The sequence below is a fragment of the Psammomys obesus genome, unplaced genomic scaffold, assembly GCF_907164565.1.
Source record: "Psammomys obesus unplaced genomic scaffold, mPsaObe1.curated_primary_1811, whole genome shotgun sequence".
NCBI classification, from domain to species: domain Eukaryota; kingdom Metazoa; phylum Chordata; class Mammalia; order Rodentia; family Muridae; genus Psammomys; species Psammomys obesus.
Genome location: NW_026590707.1, coordinates 17,949 through 34,115, shown reverse-complemented (window position 1 = coordinate 34,115; position 16,167 = coordinate 17,949). Strand labels below are relative to the sequence as shown.

Genomic DNA, 16,167 nt, shown 5'->3' with positions numbered 1-16,167 from the left:
CCATGTAGTTGTACTTGACTTTCTATGTAGACCAAGGTGACATTGAATGCCCAGAGATCTGTCTGCCTCAGCTTCCTTGAGTGCTAGGATAAAAGGCGTATGCCACTATGCCTGGCCTTTTAATACTTATTTTTATGTGAGTGTACATGCTTGTAGGGGGGATTGTAAACGTGTGCCACCATGCCTGGTTTGTGTGCAGGGTAGAAATTCAGGTCATCAGGCTTTAGGTTGCAACACTTTCACCACTGAGCCTCCTCTCCATTCCTTGAAGCTATCCTAAACAAAAAAATGGTATGATGGGGCTGTGCACTTGGAGGAGTGAGGCAAGAGGCTTTGCTGCAGCTGTTATACTGTGTTACTCTTTGGTATGAGGAACCCACAGGTTGATTTTGGTTTTGGTTTTTGTAGACAGGGTCTCTCGGTATAGCTCTGGCTATCCTGGAACTCTCTGTAATCCAGGCTGGCCTTGAACACAGAGATCCTCTACTTGCTGAGTGCTGAGACTGACGGCGTGCACCTCCCATCATCAGAGATCTCAATTTCTAGAACTAGTGAAGTTTTCTAATCTGAATTTTAGCATTTCTAGTGCTCAGTTCATTTATTATACTTTGGAATTATCAAGACTGTTGTATTTTGTTTTGTTTGAGGCAGCTTTAAATACTGTGTATTTAAATACTGTGTATTAAATACTGTATTTAAATACTGTGTATTTAAAGCTACTCAAAAGTGTTAGGTAGGCTGGGTTGGCCTCAGATTTGCAGCGTTCTACTTCAGTCTCCTGTGCTGGAGCCACTGTCTTCAGGTTCCGAGATGCAGTCGCTAAAGGAATGAGACGGCTGCTGAGGTGGCTCATCAGGTGAAAGCCCTGAAGTCCTGAGTTTGATCCCTGGTCGCACGTGGTGGTAGGAGAGAAACTGTCCGATGTCTTCTGATCACTGCGCATGCTTGGGCTGTGTGCGTGCACACACACAGAATAAAGGCTTAAAAACAGGAAATAGTTCCTTAAAGTTATTTGGTTCTGTTATAGATCCCACCAGCACCACCAAGACCTGATTTTGATGCTTCACGGGAAAAACTGCAGAAGCTTGGAGAAGGGGAAGGGTCGATGACAAAGGAGGAATTCACGAAGATGAAACAGGAACTGGAAGCGTATGTCATTGTTTTTTGTTACATTTGTTAACTGCTCCCTGATACTCATTATTTAACCATTTCACCACAGTGACTGAAAAATCCAGTCCTAACAGTCTGTTCATTAATGGTCATGAACAGAGCCTCTTCAGGAAGTTTATAAAGCTGTCTCCATTGTCACATTTTAAAATTCTTTAAATAGACTCTGAAAATTGAGTATTCTAAAACTTTATTAAATAGTAGGAAGGGAGTATGACTTTTTTAAAAAAAGATTTATTTATTATGTACACAATGTTCTGTCTGCATGTACCCCTGAACACTAGAAGAAAGCATCACAGATCTCTTTATAGATGGTTGTGAGCCACCATGTGGTTGCTAGGAACTCTCAGGACCTCTGGAAGAGCAGCCAGTACTCTTAACTCCTGAGCCATCTCCCCAGCCCCGGAATATGACTTTTTAGAGCAGTATAAATTTTCTGAAAATTATTATTTCTAAGACCTTTGTCATTACTAGCTTAGTCTCTGTTTTCTAACATGTACCTGTTCTAAAACTTGGGTTTCTTGTAGAGAAATTATGCTGAGCAATTCTTTTCATATTTTCTTTGAAAAAATAAGATAAATATGTCCTGGTCTACAGAGTGAGTTCCAGGGCTGCCAAGGCTACACAGAAAAACAAACAACAACAACAAAAAAAGCAATAAAATAAAACAAGCATGGTGGCGCATGCCTTTGATCCTAGCACTTGGGAAACAAAAGCAGGTAAATCTCTCTGAGAACAGCCTTGTCGGGGCTGGAGAGATGGCTCAGAGGTTAAGAGCACTGGCTGTTCTTCCAGAGGTCCTGAGTTCAGTTCCCAGCAACCACATGGTGGCTCACAACCATCTGTAATGAGAGCTGGTGTTCTCTTCTGGCCTGCAGGTGTACATGCAGACAGAATGCTGTATAAATAATAAATAAATTAAAAAGAAAGAAAAAAAAAAAAGCCTTGTCTGCACTGTCAGTTCCAGGCCAGCCAAGACTTCATGGTGAGACCTTGTTTCAAAAAACAAACAAACAAACAAGCCAGATCAATCAATAATCACCAATCAAACAAAAAAGCAATCCAATCGTACTAGCACAAACCTCTAATCCCAGCACTTGGGAGATAGAGGCAGGATGATCAGGTGTTCAAGGCCAGCCTCATCTGTATAGTGACTTCAAAGCCATCCTGGGCCACATAAAAGTCTGTCTCTGAACAACAGCAGCAGAATGTGTAACGTGCTTGTCCTCTGCCATCCCCAGGTGACCTAAAGAAAAAGAGTAAGAGCAAACTAGTGAGAACAGCTACACACATTTTTCCTCATTACGTTTAGGAGACTGGAGAGGCGCTCTGAGGATAAGCTTGCAGCTCTTGCAGAGGGCCAGAGCACTTCAGGTGCTTACAGCCATAACTCCAGCTCTGGGAACCTGGCAGCCTCTTCTCTCCCGGCAGTCGAACACATGCACACAAAAGTATCATTTTTATATGCACTCAGAACATATTAAGTCCTGGAAAATTTGATAACTTTTTCTTTTGACATAGTTGACAAGATAGTTCTAATCCTCTTTGATCAAACTTTTGAACTTTGTATTTTTCAGGGTATGGGGATTTATTTTAATTTTTATGATGATAAGCATCATTCTCATATGTGATCTTACATCTCAGAGCATCCATCCAGCTGCATGCAGTAAAGATACCTGCTAGCCACATTTCCAGATTTTTTTTTTTTTTTTTTTTCTTCCTCAAGGTAGGGTTTCTCTGCATAGCCCTGGCTGTCCTGGAACTCACTCTGTAGAACAGGCTGGCCTTGAACTCAGAGATCCCTGGAATCAAAGGCAAGCCACCACCACCTGGCTTATGTTTCCACATTTTAAATAACAATAATTGAACATAGAAAATGAACTCTACATTTTAAATGCATTATTTATATTATTTTTTTTTTCAAAATAGCAAAGAAACTTTATTCCTAAAGAAAGGAAAAGTATAAATCAGAGATACACTGTCAAGACTGCAGCAAATGAGATGGCTCAGCAAGCAAAGCCCTTGAGTTGACTCCCCAGAACCTTAGAAGGTGAAAGAAGAGAAGTGACCACTTAGGGCACATGGCACATGCATACATGCGTGCGCACACTCACACAGAGTTATAAAAGGAAGAAAAAAAAAGGAGGAGCAGGCCATGTGAGTAAAAGAATACTCAAAGACTTTGTCAGTATTCTGAGAGTTGTCCAAGGGAGTAAATTTCCTTTTATTATTGTCACCTTCATTTCTCTTTCTGGCTATTTCTCCCCTTTGTGCATTTTCTTTGCTCTTCTTTTTAAGTTTGTTCTTAAGCAGCTAATCACAGTGCTATGAAGCTGCTTTTTGGAATGCTATGTAAGTTATTGGGAAACAATAAATGAACAAAGTAGATCTTTGTTAAAGTGTAAAGTGACACATCAGAATTCTGACAGTTCTATTTAGGCCTGGCTGGAAATGAGCAGAACATGTCACTGCTGAAGCCTCTGGTTCCCCAGTGGCTCTGATCATGGCTCTTTTGTGGCCTGGCTGGGGTTGGGTAACAGAGAACCTTGGGTTTGTCCCACTGCCACTTCTGCACACTTCCTTTTTGTCTTCACTGAATGACCTCACAGAGGTCAAACTGCTTCCCACACTGAGCCTGCTGGTGTGCAAGGTACGTGAAAGGTAGCTTCTTGCACGAAGTTCAGGTGACAGTATCAGGCTTTTCCTTGTTGTCCCAACACCACCACAGACACATAACAAAACTGTTGAATGCTGCTCTGTCCTTGCCGGGATTCATTGCCAGTATGCCTTAAACACATTCTTCAACATGTCATAATAGTTGCTCTGCATTTTTATACATATGTGAAAATAATTATTAATACCGAAAATATGATTACTGAGATGTGGGTATTTTTTGTGTGTGTTCAGGTATCTAAAGGCTATAATTTAAAAAAAAGGAGTTGTTAAGGTTGTATCAAATAATTACTCTATAGGTAATACCCAATAGTGGCCTAACAACAACTTGCATAATAGAAAAGTTTATAAGACTTGAGATAGTAACATTCAGATACAATAAATACTAAACTAGCATGAGGCTTTCTCAGAAATGAATTTTATATTTTTACTAAACAATTCAACTAAAGGCTTTATTGATGTGAATTATGTCTTTGCATTCCTAGTTTCACAGTTAGAATGCTCCAGACAGTTATTGCTGGAATGACTTCCTAGTTGATGCCATTGTTTACTCTTAATTTTGTGTTGTTTCTAGTGAATATCTGGCAATTTTTAAGAAGACAGTTGCAATGCATGAAGTTTTCCTGTGTCGTGTGGCAGCACATCCTATTTTGAGAAAAGATTTAAATTTCCACGTCTTCTTGGAATATAATCAAGATGTAAGTGTCAAATCAGTGAAAGCAGTGGTAGGCTTTGTTTGTGCTGTTTGTCATTTTTGTAAGAGTTCAGAAAGGCGAAGGAAGTATCACTAGCCTGCCATGAACACAGCTGTGGGCTTGATAGCCAGTACCAAGAGTTACAGTCACGGAAAGGGTCGAAGGCCTTTTCAGAATACTTTCTCTCTTTTAAATATGTTTTGGACTTCGTTTTCTTTTGTAAGATTAGGCTTTTTTTATTTATGTGTGCCAGCAGGCACCTGTACCTGCAGAGGCGTCTCACTGGTCCACAAACTTTGACTTTAGGGCAGTTGAAAGAACCATATTTCAGTGGTGAGACAGAGTTCAATAGAACTGGAATGGATCAGTAAAACCAAGTTAGAAACAGAACTTTCATAATTCAAAAACCTGAGATTAAAAACTTGTTTTGTTTCTCTGAGACAGAGAATAGGGTGCCCAGGTTGGCCTCATGCCCCGGGCAGCCCTGGGTGATGTGGACCATCTGGTCCTCTTTCCCTCAGGAGTGCTGTGATTACAGACATGTGCTGTCGTGCCTGGTTGAATGTGCTGCCGGGGCTGGAACTGAGAGGTATATTTAGCCTCTGTGAACTAAGCTACATTTCGAACCCCAAAACTGTTTTTTTCCATATTTTAGTCTGTATTTCAGGCTAGCCTCAAACTCTCAATACCGCCTCTGCTTACTTGTTAGTCCTTAAAGTTACAGGCACGGGCCCTCAGAGGCAGGCTGAAATCCAAGCCTTTTACTTTCTCATACTCAGTAGATTTCAGAGCCTGTGAAATGGCTCCAAGAGGAAAGTCCCTAACATGAGTTCTGTCTATCCCCTGAGTCCATTTTACCTTTTCTCTTAACACTAAGCTCCCAGCTTCCAGGCCCTGGGCCAGATTGTTAGATATTTAAGTATGTTAAGTTTTAGTTACATCAATCAATCAATCAAAGTCCAAATACTTTTTTTTTTTTTTTGCTCTAAGAAGTATCTTTTAGCTGAGCAGTAGTGGCACATCCCTTTAATCCCAATACTCGGAAGCAGAGGCAGGCAAATCTCCATGAGTTCAAGGTCAGCCTGATCTACAGATTGAGTTTCTGGTTAGCCAGGCCTACACAGAGAAACTCTGTCTCAAAAACAAAACAACAAAATAGCAATTGAGACAAGTTTATTTTATAAATTCAGGGGATGGGTAAGATAATTATGATACTCAATTTTGGTGTCCCTAAGTGTATTGTTTGTTTTTAACTGAAGTGTATAAATTTGAAAATAAAATATAATTTTAAAAAAGCGCTTATAAGAATAAATAATTTTAGCTGGGCAGTGGTGTCGCACAACTTTAATCCCAGCACTAGAGAGGCAGAGGCAGGTGGATCTGTGAGTTCAAGACTAATTCTATGGAGTGAGTTCCAGGACAGCCAGGGCAGGTGGATCTCTGAGTTCAAGGCTAACCTCATCTACAGAGTGAGTTCCAGGATAGCCAGGGCTACACAGAGAAACCCCATCTTAAAACTAATCAACCAAATGAATAATTGTGGTCTGGAGACATGCCTCAGCAATTAAGAGGACTGCCTGCTCTTTCAGAGAACTTGGGTATAAATCCCAGAACCCACATGGCAGCTCACAACTGTTTGTAGCCCCTGTTCCAGGAGATCCCACACCCTCGCACAAAAATACATGTAGGCAAAACACCAGTGCACATGAAATAAAAATAAACATGTTATTAAAAATAAACATAAAGTAAACATTTTATTAAAAGTAAATAATTGTAAAAGAGCTAAAGATACAGCTGAGTTGTAGGTGCTCATCTGACATGTGACAGCCTAAGATGTTTGTTTGTTTGTCTGTTTGGACAGGGTTCCCCTTTGTGTGGCTGGTCTAGAATTCTGTACATAGGGCATTGACCACATTGTCTCCTGAGTACTGGGATTTAAATGTTTTAAATGGTTCTTTGAGACAGTGTTTGTTTTATCTGTGTAGCCTTGAACTTAGAAATCTGCCTACTTCTGCTTTCCAGAGCTCTGGGACTACATGTGTGCACCACTGTGACTGACTAAAGTAACTTTTTTAAAGATTTATTTACTTATTATGTATGAGCCTTCTATCTGCATGTATACCTACGTGACAAAAGAGGGCATCAGATCATATTATAGATGATTGTGAGCCATGTGGGTGCTGGGAATTGAACTTATGACCTCTGGAAGAACAGACAGTGCTTTTAGCCACTGAGCCATCTCTTGAGCAGACTCCAGCACTTTTTAAGAAATTATAAATTACATTTGTTTATTGAATGTGGGTGCGCATGTGGAGGTCACAGGGTGACTTGTGAGGGTCCAGCGATTGCAATTGCACGAAGGTTGTTAGGCTCCGTGGTAGGTTCCTGCATAGCCATCTTCCCAATTTGATAAGGTAAGTTTGTCCTTTATTTAACACCATTTATTACTCGTGTCTTTCCATTTTGAGCAATATTTGAAACAACTGTTGGTAGTGTTTGAGGCGTCAGAGAAAGGAAGTTGTACTGTTCTAAGAGGTTTGAACAAAGCAGGGTGGTGGTGCACAGGGCTGAGAGGTGGCTGCAGGCGGATCTCTGAGTTAAGGTTAATCTGGACTACTTAGAGGGACCTTGTCTCAAAAAAAACAAAAGGTAATGTTAGAGATTAGGTTTTAATTTTATTTTGGCTGTTTGAAACAGGGTCAGTTAGCCTCAAACTTGCAGAATCCTCCTGCTTTTGTGTGCCCAGTGTTGGGATCATAGGTACACATGACAAACCTAGTTAGAGATTAGATTATAGTTAGTACTTGTTATTGACCATTCCTTGTGCCTTTCATGGTGCTCCTTTAGAGAGACTGAGTAGAGACAGTGATTTATGTAGTACTTCTGTTTGCTTTGATACAGCCGCAGCTGTTCTGGAACTCGCTCTGTAGAACAGACAGGCCTCTAATTCAAAGATATCCTCCCTCTGCCTCCCAGAGCACTGACACCAAAGGTGCATGCCATCATGCCTGGGTTACTGTGTTTGTGTTGTTGAAGACAGGCTCTCACTTATATTGCTCTGGCTGTTCTGAAACTCATTATATAGACCAAGCTATCCTTGAACTCACAGAGATCCATCTGCTTCTGCTTCCCAGCGCCGGGACCAAAGGTTTGTGCCACCACACCTGGCTCACTTCTGGGTTTTGTTGTTGTTTTGTTTTTGGTTGAGTCTGATGAGCCATTTCTCCAGCCCTTGTTTTTTTGTTGTGGTTTTTTTTTTTTTGGGGGGGGGCGGGGGACAGGATTTAGTCCATTATTGTCGTGGCAGGAAGCATGGCATCGTGCAAGCAGACCTGGTGCTGGAGAAGGAGCTGAGAGCTCTACATCTGGACTAGCAGGCATTAGGAAGAGAGAAACACTGGGACTGCTTGGAGCTTCTGAGACCTCAGAGCCACCCCCAATGGCACACTTCCTCCAACAAGGCACACCTCCTAATGCCACCCCTTAAGCATTCAAATATATGAGCGTATGGGTGTCAGTCTTATTCAAATTACCACAGTTGCCTATAATTCTTTGTGTTAGGGTTAAGCACATGGGCTTTTTCCCATCCAGTTTGGTACATTCATTAATGTCATTCTATTTCAGGTCACATTTGGGTGGTCATGTTGCTGAGAATTTGGGGGTATAGCTTCTAATGTTACTAGGAGACACACACACACTCTTACAGCAAACTCCCTGATCCCCTGGCTATTAAAATCTTTACACCCCCACTTCTGAAATGTTGTACCCATTGGGATTACGCTTCCCAGCTCTATAATTCGATTGGTTGTGGTTTTCTGTAGTGGTCTATCTGTTGCAAAGATGGGTTTCCTTGATGAGGGGTGAGATCTGCAGTTATCTGTAGACATAAGGTAAAGACTTGTTAGGGATTATGCTGGTTTAGTAAATTAATGTTTTCATCCTCCTCCAATAGCCATGATTTCACTAGCACTGTGTAGCTGGCTAGGTTTCTGATACCCGGCGTGATGATCCTCTTGTTGAGTGGGTCTTAGCTTTAATTAGATGTTTGTTGGTTACCACCAAGTATGTGCGCCACAACTGCACCTGTAGGGTTGTTGTGTGTGCTGGTTGTTGATTTGGTTCAGAGGCTGTTGGTTGCCTCCCTCCTTTGGAAGCTTACATGACACCTTCTGGTACCATGAAAGCTAGTCTTTAGGGAGGGGATGTTCAAGTCAGTTCCAGCTCAAAAGCCTCTAGGCTGTTTTTTAAATACATGGTATCTTCAGCAATACAGACTTACCTCCCACTTTGATGGCTTGAGTGCCCACGATTGACAAGGGTATGTTGTGTGGTGGGGGTTCTCTTAGGTACCCCTCTCCAACAACTCAAGAGGGCATCTCATGTTTGATACTGGGATTTTTGTTAGACAGTTTTTCCCCAGTAATCATTCATGCTGTTCAAAGTTAACTTTTGTCTTGATCCAACACAAGACGAAAGGTCCTGCTCAAAGTAAGGGGAGTAATGAGTTTGCCTAATGTATGTTAGAGCTAATACAGAATCATAATTTTGTGTCGTATTCCACAACGTTTCTTATATTTAAAGAAAGTCCTATATAAACTTTTACTTATTTTATTTGTCTCTTTATTGCCTTTCTTTCAGTTGAGTGTGCGAGGAAAAAATAAAAAAGAAAAACTTGAGGATTTCTTTAAAAACATGGTTAAGTCTGCAGATGGAGTAATTGTTTCAGGAGTAAAGGTAAGCAGCGTTCATTGTAACACATACTTTTTGTGGTATGAATACGGTCTTCCTGTATAGCCCTTTGGGGCCTGGAATTCACACAGATCCACTAAAGGTGTATGCCCCCATACCTGGCTGCCCTGTGCACATTATGAATCTTCTGGTTATCTGACCCAGGGTAGAGGAGCAAGATAAGGGGAAATGCCTATGCAGAATCACATGAACACGGGGCCTTCCGGGTCAGGATAACCAGCTGTGGATAGGCTGCCTCCCAGCACGTGCTCTGGCTTGCAAATATTGGAACAGACCGGGCTTGGATTCAGCTGAGGATTCAGTAGTGTCTTTGGGTAAATGTGTGGTCCCAGGAAAAACTGCCTTCTCTGAATCTGTTTCTCCATCTTCAAAATGAAGTAATAAGCTGGGCAGTCATGGCACACACTTTTAATCCCAGCACTCAGGGAGTCAGAGATGGTGGATCTCTGAGTTTGAGGCCAGCCTGGTCTACAGAACGAGTTTCAGGATAGCCAAAGCTATACAGAGAAACCCTGTCTCAAAAAAAAAAAATTCAAAATAAAGTAATATCACTTGGTTCATGGGATTGTGGGAAAGATAAATGAAATATGAGTGAAAATATTTTAACAGTTACTAAATAGTAATTTTTCTTAATGTCTTTAAAAATGGTATGATAATTTACTCATCTGTCACCTTTTTCAGTAAATGTTACAATATCCGCAAATATTAACATAAACAGTGTTTCTGTTTCATTGTTACTGACTGCTCTCATGTCTGTAGGAAAGCTTGTGTGTGCTGTTTGGCTTACACTCTGAGCTTGTGTTGACTGCTTTTTAGCATTGACTCACTCTGCTTCCTTTCCAATGCTGCTGTGTGTTGATAGTTAATGTTTTTCTCATCTAGTAAATATAAGCCACTATTAGTTACGATTTTGATAATCAATGACTGTATATAATGTGTAGTATATTAACTTGTAGCTTGTGCTTACAGTCCTTGTTACAAACCTACAAGTTATCTGTCCCATTTTTATGGTTTAGAAAACTGATACTGATACATTTGAAGTTAAGTGGTTAAATGACACTTTTTGTAGTGCAGATTATCACTTAGATTTTATTGCTATGAATCCTAAATTATATCAGTAACACTTTCAATGAGCAATTGCTAGAAAGCACTATTAGTGATTTTTTTTTTAATTTAAAACATTTATTTAGCCTTATTTCAAGAAGAAATTGAGGGCTGGAGAAATGGTTTGTTCAGTGGTTAAAATCACTGGCTACGCTTCCAGTGGACCCCAGGTTTGATTCCCAGTATCCACATGGTCTACATCTCAGTTTCAGGGGATCTAATACCCTCTTCTGTCCTCTGCGGGCGCTGGGCATATAGGTGGTACACAGACATACATGCAAGCAGAACACTAATACATATAAAATAAAAATAAATGAATGTTGTTTTTTTTAAGATTTTTTTTTTTTTAAAGATTGACAATGGTGGTTAATTGTACCATTGTTCCCACATAGTTCATTTGGCTAGGATCATCCAAGTAGTTGGTTGGCTAGACTGCCCCTGAATGACCCATGAAATGCATAATAGACCAGGAAAAATAGGCTTTTCACCTGTAGATACCAGAATTTCCTCCTTTTCCTCAAAGTCATCCTGTGTTGATGAGGTCATAAAGCCTGGGTGCTGGGGGAATAGTGCTCATTTCCTGACTGTAGCGAAAACAAAGTTATAGATGATGTTAGAGCATTCGTGTATAAAAGCTAGTGCTCTTTCCTCATCCCACAGGATGTAGACGACTTCTTTGAACATGAACGAACATTCCTTTTGGAATACCATAACCGAGTTAAGGATGCTTCTGCTAAATCCGACAGAATGACAAGATCTCACAAAAGTAAGGCTTCTGTGGTAAAGTTTTTTGTTGTTGTTTTAAAGATTTGTTTGTTTTCATGGGCATGGTGATGCATGACTTTAATTCTATCACTCAGAAGGCAAAGGCAGGCAGAGCTCTGTGAGTTCAAGGCTAGCCTGGTCTATATAATGAGTTTTGGACAGCCTGGGCTCTGTAGAGCCCTCACCCCCCTCCCAATATCGTTTTATATGTATTTGTTTATGTGCCTCAGTGGTTGTATGTGCACCGGGGAGACCAGGAAAGGGCATCAGATCATTTGGAGCCAGAGAGTGTTGTGAGCCAAGCAATGTGGGTTCTCCACCAAAGGAGCAGATGCGCTAACCACTGCCCCTGTCATCTCTTCACGCCCCGAGCTTACGTTCTAACTGGAGTAGTGTGAAGTCAGCATGTTACTTACACGTTCTAAAGTCTGAATATAGAACAGCGGTAGTTGTTGTTTGAGACCGGGTTTCTCTGTGCAGCCCTGGCTGCCCTGGACTCACCTGGTAGATGATGCTGGAACTCAGACAACCGCCTGCCTCTGCCTCCTAAGTGCTGGGATTACAGATGTATGTCACCACACTCGGCTAAGAACAGTGGTTCTTAGATTGTGGCCTGTGACACTCCCGCCCTCAAGTGTCCTCTTTGGGACAGAATATTTCCCAAGCTGTTCTTGAAATCACTACGTAGCTGGGCAATGGAGGCGTGCACCTTTAATCCTAGTGCTTGGGAAGCAGAGGCAGGTAGTGTGAATTTGAGGCTAGCCTGATCTAAAGAGTAAGTTTTAGGACAGCCAAAGCTACACATAGAAAAACCCTGTCTGGAAGGGGGGCGGGAATCACTATGTAACCAAAAACGTCCTTTAACTTCTGATCCTCCTGCCTTTGCTTTGCCTAAGCTGAGATTGTAGGTGTGTGCTGTGTCCAGTTTTTCTGTGGTGCTGGCCATCAAACCCAGCACGTTGTGAATGCTGAGGAAACACACTCCTGGTTGGGTACCGTCTTAGCTCCCCACCTGTTTTGATTCTCTCTGGCCTTGAACTGTGAGGATTCTTGCCTCAGCTGTCCCCAGGATCACTCCACCACTTTATTTTTTTCGGGGGGGGGAGGGGAGGCAGTTTCAGATAGGGTTTGTCTGTGTAACCCTGGCTATCCCAGAACTCACTTTGTAGACCAAGTTGACCTCAAACTCCGCCTGCCTCTGCCTCCAAGGTGCTGGGATTAAAGGCGTGTACTACCATGCCCAGCTTTCCAAGACCCTTTCAAGCAGTGTTTGCTTGTTTTGTTGGTATATGCTGTCAATCCCATTGCTTGGGGCTAGCCTGGGCTATGTAGCAAGTGAGATGAGATGGCTCAGTGGGTAAAGATGCTGGTTGTACAAGCACGATGACTTAGTTCAATCCTGGAGACCCATATAAAGGTGGAAGACAGCACCAACTCAGTAAAGTAGTCCTGTGGCCTGCACACGCCTCCACCCATACTCAACACATCAGGCACACTGAGATAATAAGAAAGTTTAAATAAGTCAATTTTTAAGGAAGAAAAAGAAAAGGGAGGAGACAGAGAGGAAATGAACTGAAGGAAATATTAGTGATTCCTGTTCATTTGGCCAAACAGATGGTGCTTAAAGAGAAATGATGATGAGTGTGCATTTCTAGTTGATAATCACAAAATAAAATAAGGGTGGGCACGGGAGCATGTCTATAATCCAGCAGTGGAGCCCGAGGCAGGAGGATTCTGGGTGAGCCTGGGGCCACTTCTTAAGTGGTTCGGGGATTGCAGGTATGCATCACCACACCTAATTTATCCAAAGTTTAACAACATGGAGAGGTAGCTCAGTGGCTAAGGGCTGTTCCTCCAGAGGACCCAGGTGTGACCCCAGCACCCCCAGCTCCAGGGGATTTGACGGCTGTCCTCTTTTGTCCTCCAGAGACATTTGCATTCACCGACACATACCCATATACAGATGCACATAATTTAAAATGTTTTTAAACTCTAAAAAGATGGAACATATCTAATTGAAATAACAATAATAGTCAAGTGCTTACTAGTTGAAAGTAATTTTGTGCAGCATAAGTATAATATAGGGGTTGTTTGTTTTGTTAACATTAGTAAAAATACTGCTGCTGTATTCCCAGACAAGTGTCTTACATATTACCAGCTAACATGTGGTAACTGCCTTGTGCTGTGTTCTTGTGTAGCATGTACTTTATATTCCAGACGCTTTGTACTGTTTAATAACTCATACACTCTTGTACATAAATTATGGTGCGGGCACCATTGGTACCTTCATTTCTGCATGAGACAAGTGACAAACCAGGGTCACAAGAGTGGTTCCACATTGTGCTGGGTATGCCTCCTTGGACTGCAGAAGCACTTCAAGTGAGCTGCTGAACCGCTGAGCGCTTTGCCCTCTAGTGTCTGAGTACAGGAGGTATCGTTTGTGTGTGTCCTGTGTATATCCAGTCTCTGGTTCCAGCACCCCCCTGTCAGACCTTCGCGGTGACTTTCAGCTTTGCTAGGACTTACTACTACATTATTGTAGCAGTTTCTTGGTTGGTCACTCTACCTTTTTGTCTTTCCACTTTAGACTGCAGATAGCACTTTTTTTTTTTTTTTTTTTTTTTTTTTGAGTGGTGGAGGATGTAAAATCCTTTTTAGGTTTATTTTTGCCACCTTATGACTTAGATATTTAGTGATATCTATCCCACAAACTGAAACTCTTGTGGTTTGTAAGGCCTTGACCTTGAAAATGCTTCTGGTTTTCAGTTCATCTGCTCTCTTTTGTTTCCAGCAGTGGTGAGTCCTGCCTGCTTTTAGTGTGCTGTTCTCATTTCTGTGGCCTTTCCCATGCTGTTTCCTTTAGTCATTGTACTCTCACTGTGCCTCTGAAGAGTTTAAGTTAGCTTGGGTGACTCCATTTTGAAATGAGGAGCCATCTTGACTGGGAGCTGAACTCAGGTACCAGGAAATATCACAGAATGTGCACCTGGCAGAAAACAAAGTTAACTCTCCTAGCAACGGCCTCCAGGAAATATCACAGCATAAATGTTTAGCAAAAAATAGAGACAATCTCCCCTGACAGCAGTCAATGAAACATGTGCCCCCCTGCTTGCTGTCATGGAAACCCCGCGCTTACAAGTCTTTCCCTTTAAAAACCCTGCTCACTCAGGGCTCAGGGTCCCACTTCTCTACTGATGTGTCAGTGAGACTTGGATCCCAAGTTCAATTGCTCTCGTAATAAAGCTCTCTTGCTCTTGCATCGAGTCGTCTCCTGGTGGTCTCTGAGGGTCCTGTGATCCTGGTATTACACCTCCTCCTGCACACTTCAATTCATTCTGTAGTTTCCAGTCTTCTCCAGCTTAGGTGGCATCATATACTTCTGCTCCTGAAGCAGTTTTTATGTGTCTCGTGTATCTGTCATATTGCATTACAGTTGCTTGTATAATTTCCTTTATTGGGTATCTTATAATAACATCTTGCAGATAGGTGATCATTAAGTATTTTTAATTTTAATGTTAATATGTTATTAAAACTTAAACTTTCTCCATAGGTGCTGCTGATGACTACAATAGAATTGGGTCTTCATTATATGCTTTAGGAACTCAGGACTCTACAGATATATGCAAGTAAGGATTATAGTTAAGAACATTAATGTAAGTAAAGTAGGGGAATGGTCTTGCTGGCAGCAAAGGAAATAGTACTTGTAAGTTACATAGGGGTTTTAGAATATTCTTATCAGCCCATTTTTGATAAACTGGGGTTTTATTACAGTAGTTTTTGTCTTCTCATTTTCTAATTACTATTTGAAGATACTAAACACTGTAGCTGGGTGTGGCGGTGCATCCTCTAATCCCTGCCCCTCGGAGACAGAAGTGAGCAGCTCTCTGAGCATGAGACCAGCCTTGTCTACATAATTAATTCTAGGCCAGTCATGGCTACATAGGGAGACCTGTACACAAATAGATAAATATGGACACTTCACATATTTGCTTTATATTTCATTGGAAGTCAAGACTGGGAGGCGAACACCTGCCTCCAGACAACAATGGAGAGCAGAGTGTGGTGGTGCCCACCTGGAACCCCAGCGCTCGGGAGGCAGAGGCAGGTGGATCGCTCTGAGTTCAAGGCCAGCCTGGTCTACAGAGTGAGTCCAGGACAGCCAAGGCTACACAGAGAAACCCTGTCTCAAAAAAACCACAAAATAAAATTGTGGTGGAAGATATTCCTCTCATCCTGGTACCTGGAGGCTGAAGTAGAACAATTTTGAATTCTAGGCTGGCCTGGAGCACATAGTAAGACCCTGTCATAAAACCAAAAAAGAAGGGGGAAAATTAAACTTACAACTAGAGAAATGGCTCCGTTTGGTGTCCAGTATGCATGTTTGTGACTTATGGCCACTGTAATTTCACTGCCAGCGCCCTCTTCTGGACATGTATGGCATATTTACACAACATACCTACATTCAGATTTAAATTTTTATGTATACTTACATGTAGGCAAAACACCATATACGTAAAAGTACGTAATTCAAGGAACATATACATATATTCTTTATAAATTTTTTTTTTCTTTTCACTTGTATGTTTATGTGTGTGAGTATGTGACAGCTCTGTGCTGGTACCCTCAGAGGTCAAAGAGTGTGTCAGGTACCCTGGGGCTGGGGTGATAGCTAATTGACCCACCTGACATGGGTGCTGTGAACAGAGCCTGGGTCCCCTGGACCTCTGGGCTCTTCACTGCTGAGCCATCTGTTCCAGGCTCCCTCCTCCTCCCCCTCTCCTTTTATTGAGATAGATTCTTACTGTGTGACTTGCTGGTCCCTTAACTCACAGAGATCTGCCTGCCTTTGCTCCCAAGCCCTGTAATTTAAGGGTTGAGCCACCAGACCCAGCCTGGCATATTTAAAAAACTGGTATTAGACTTGCCACACTATCTAAAAGTGAATTCTGAGATGGCAATTGCATGCTTATGTATGTATGTATGTATGTATGTATGTATGTATGTATGTATGTAT

The 16,167-nt window shown here is 41.8% G+C and overlaps 1 protein-coding gene across 1 annotated transcript in view; it reads left to right on the top strand.

Annotated features, from left to right (window-relative positions):
* The window catches only part of Snx6 (sorting nexin 6), a 47,731-nt gene that overhangs the window by 18,934 nt on the left and 12,630 nt on the right, over window positions 1-16,167 (top strand). Inside the window, exons 5-9 of the mRNA XM_055608694.1 lie at window positions 1,028-1,149; window positions 4,415-4,538; window positions 9,174-9,269; window positions 11,049-11,154; window positions 14,704-14,779. Of these exons, the coding sequence (XP_055464669.1) occupies window positions 1,028-1,149; window positions 4,415-4,538; window positions 9,174-9,269; window positions 11,049-11,154; window positions 14,704-14,779 (524 nt within the window). The remainder of the gene's footprint in view (window positions 1-1,027; window positions 1,150-4,414; window positions 4,539-9,173; window positions 9,270-11,048; window positions 11,155-14,703; window positions 14,780-16,167) is intronic.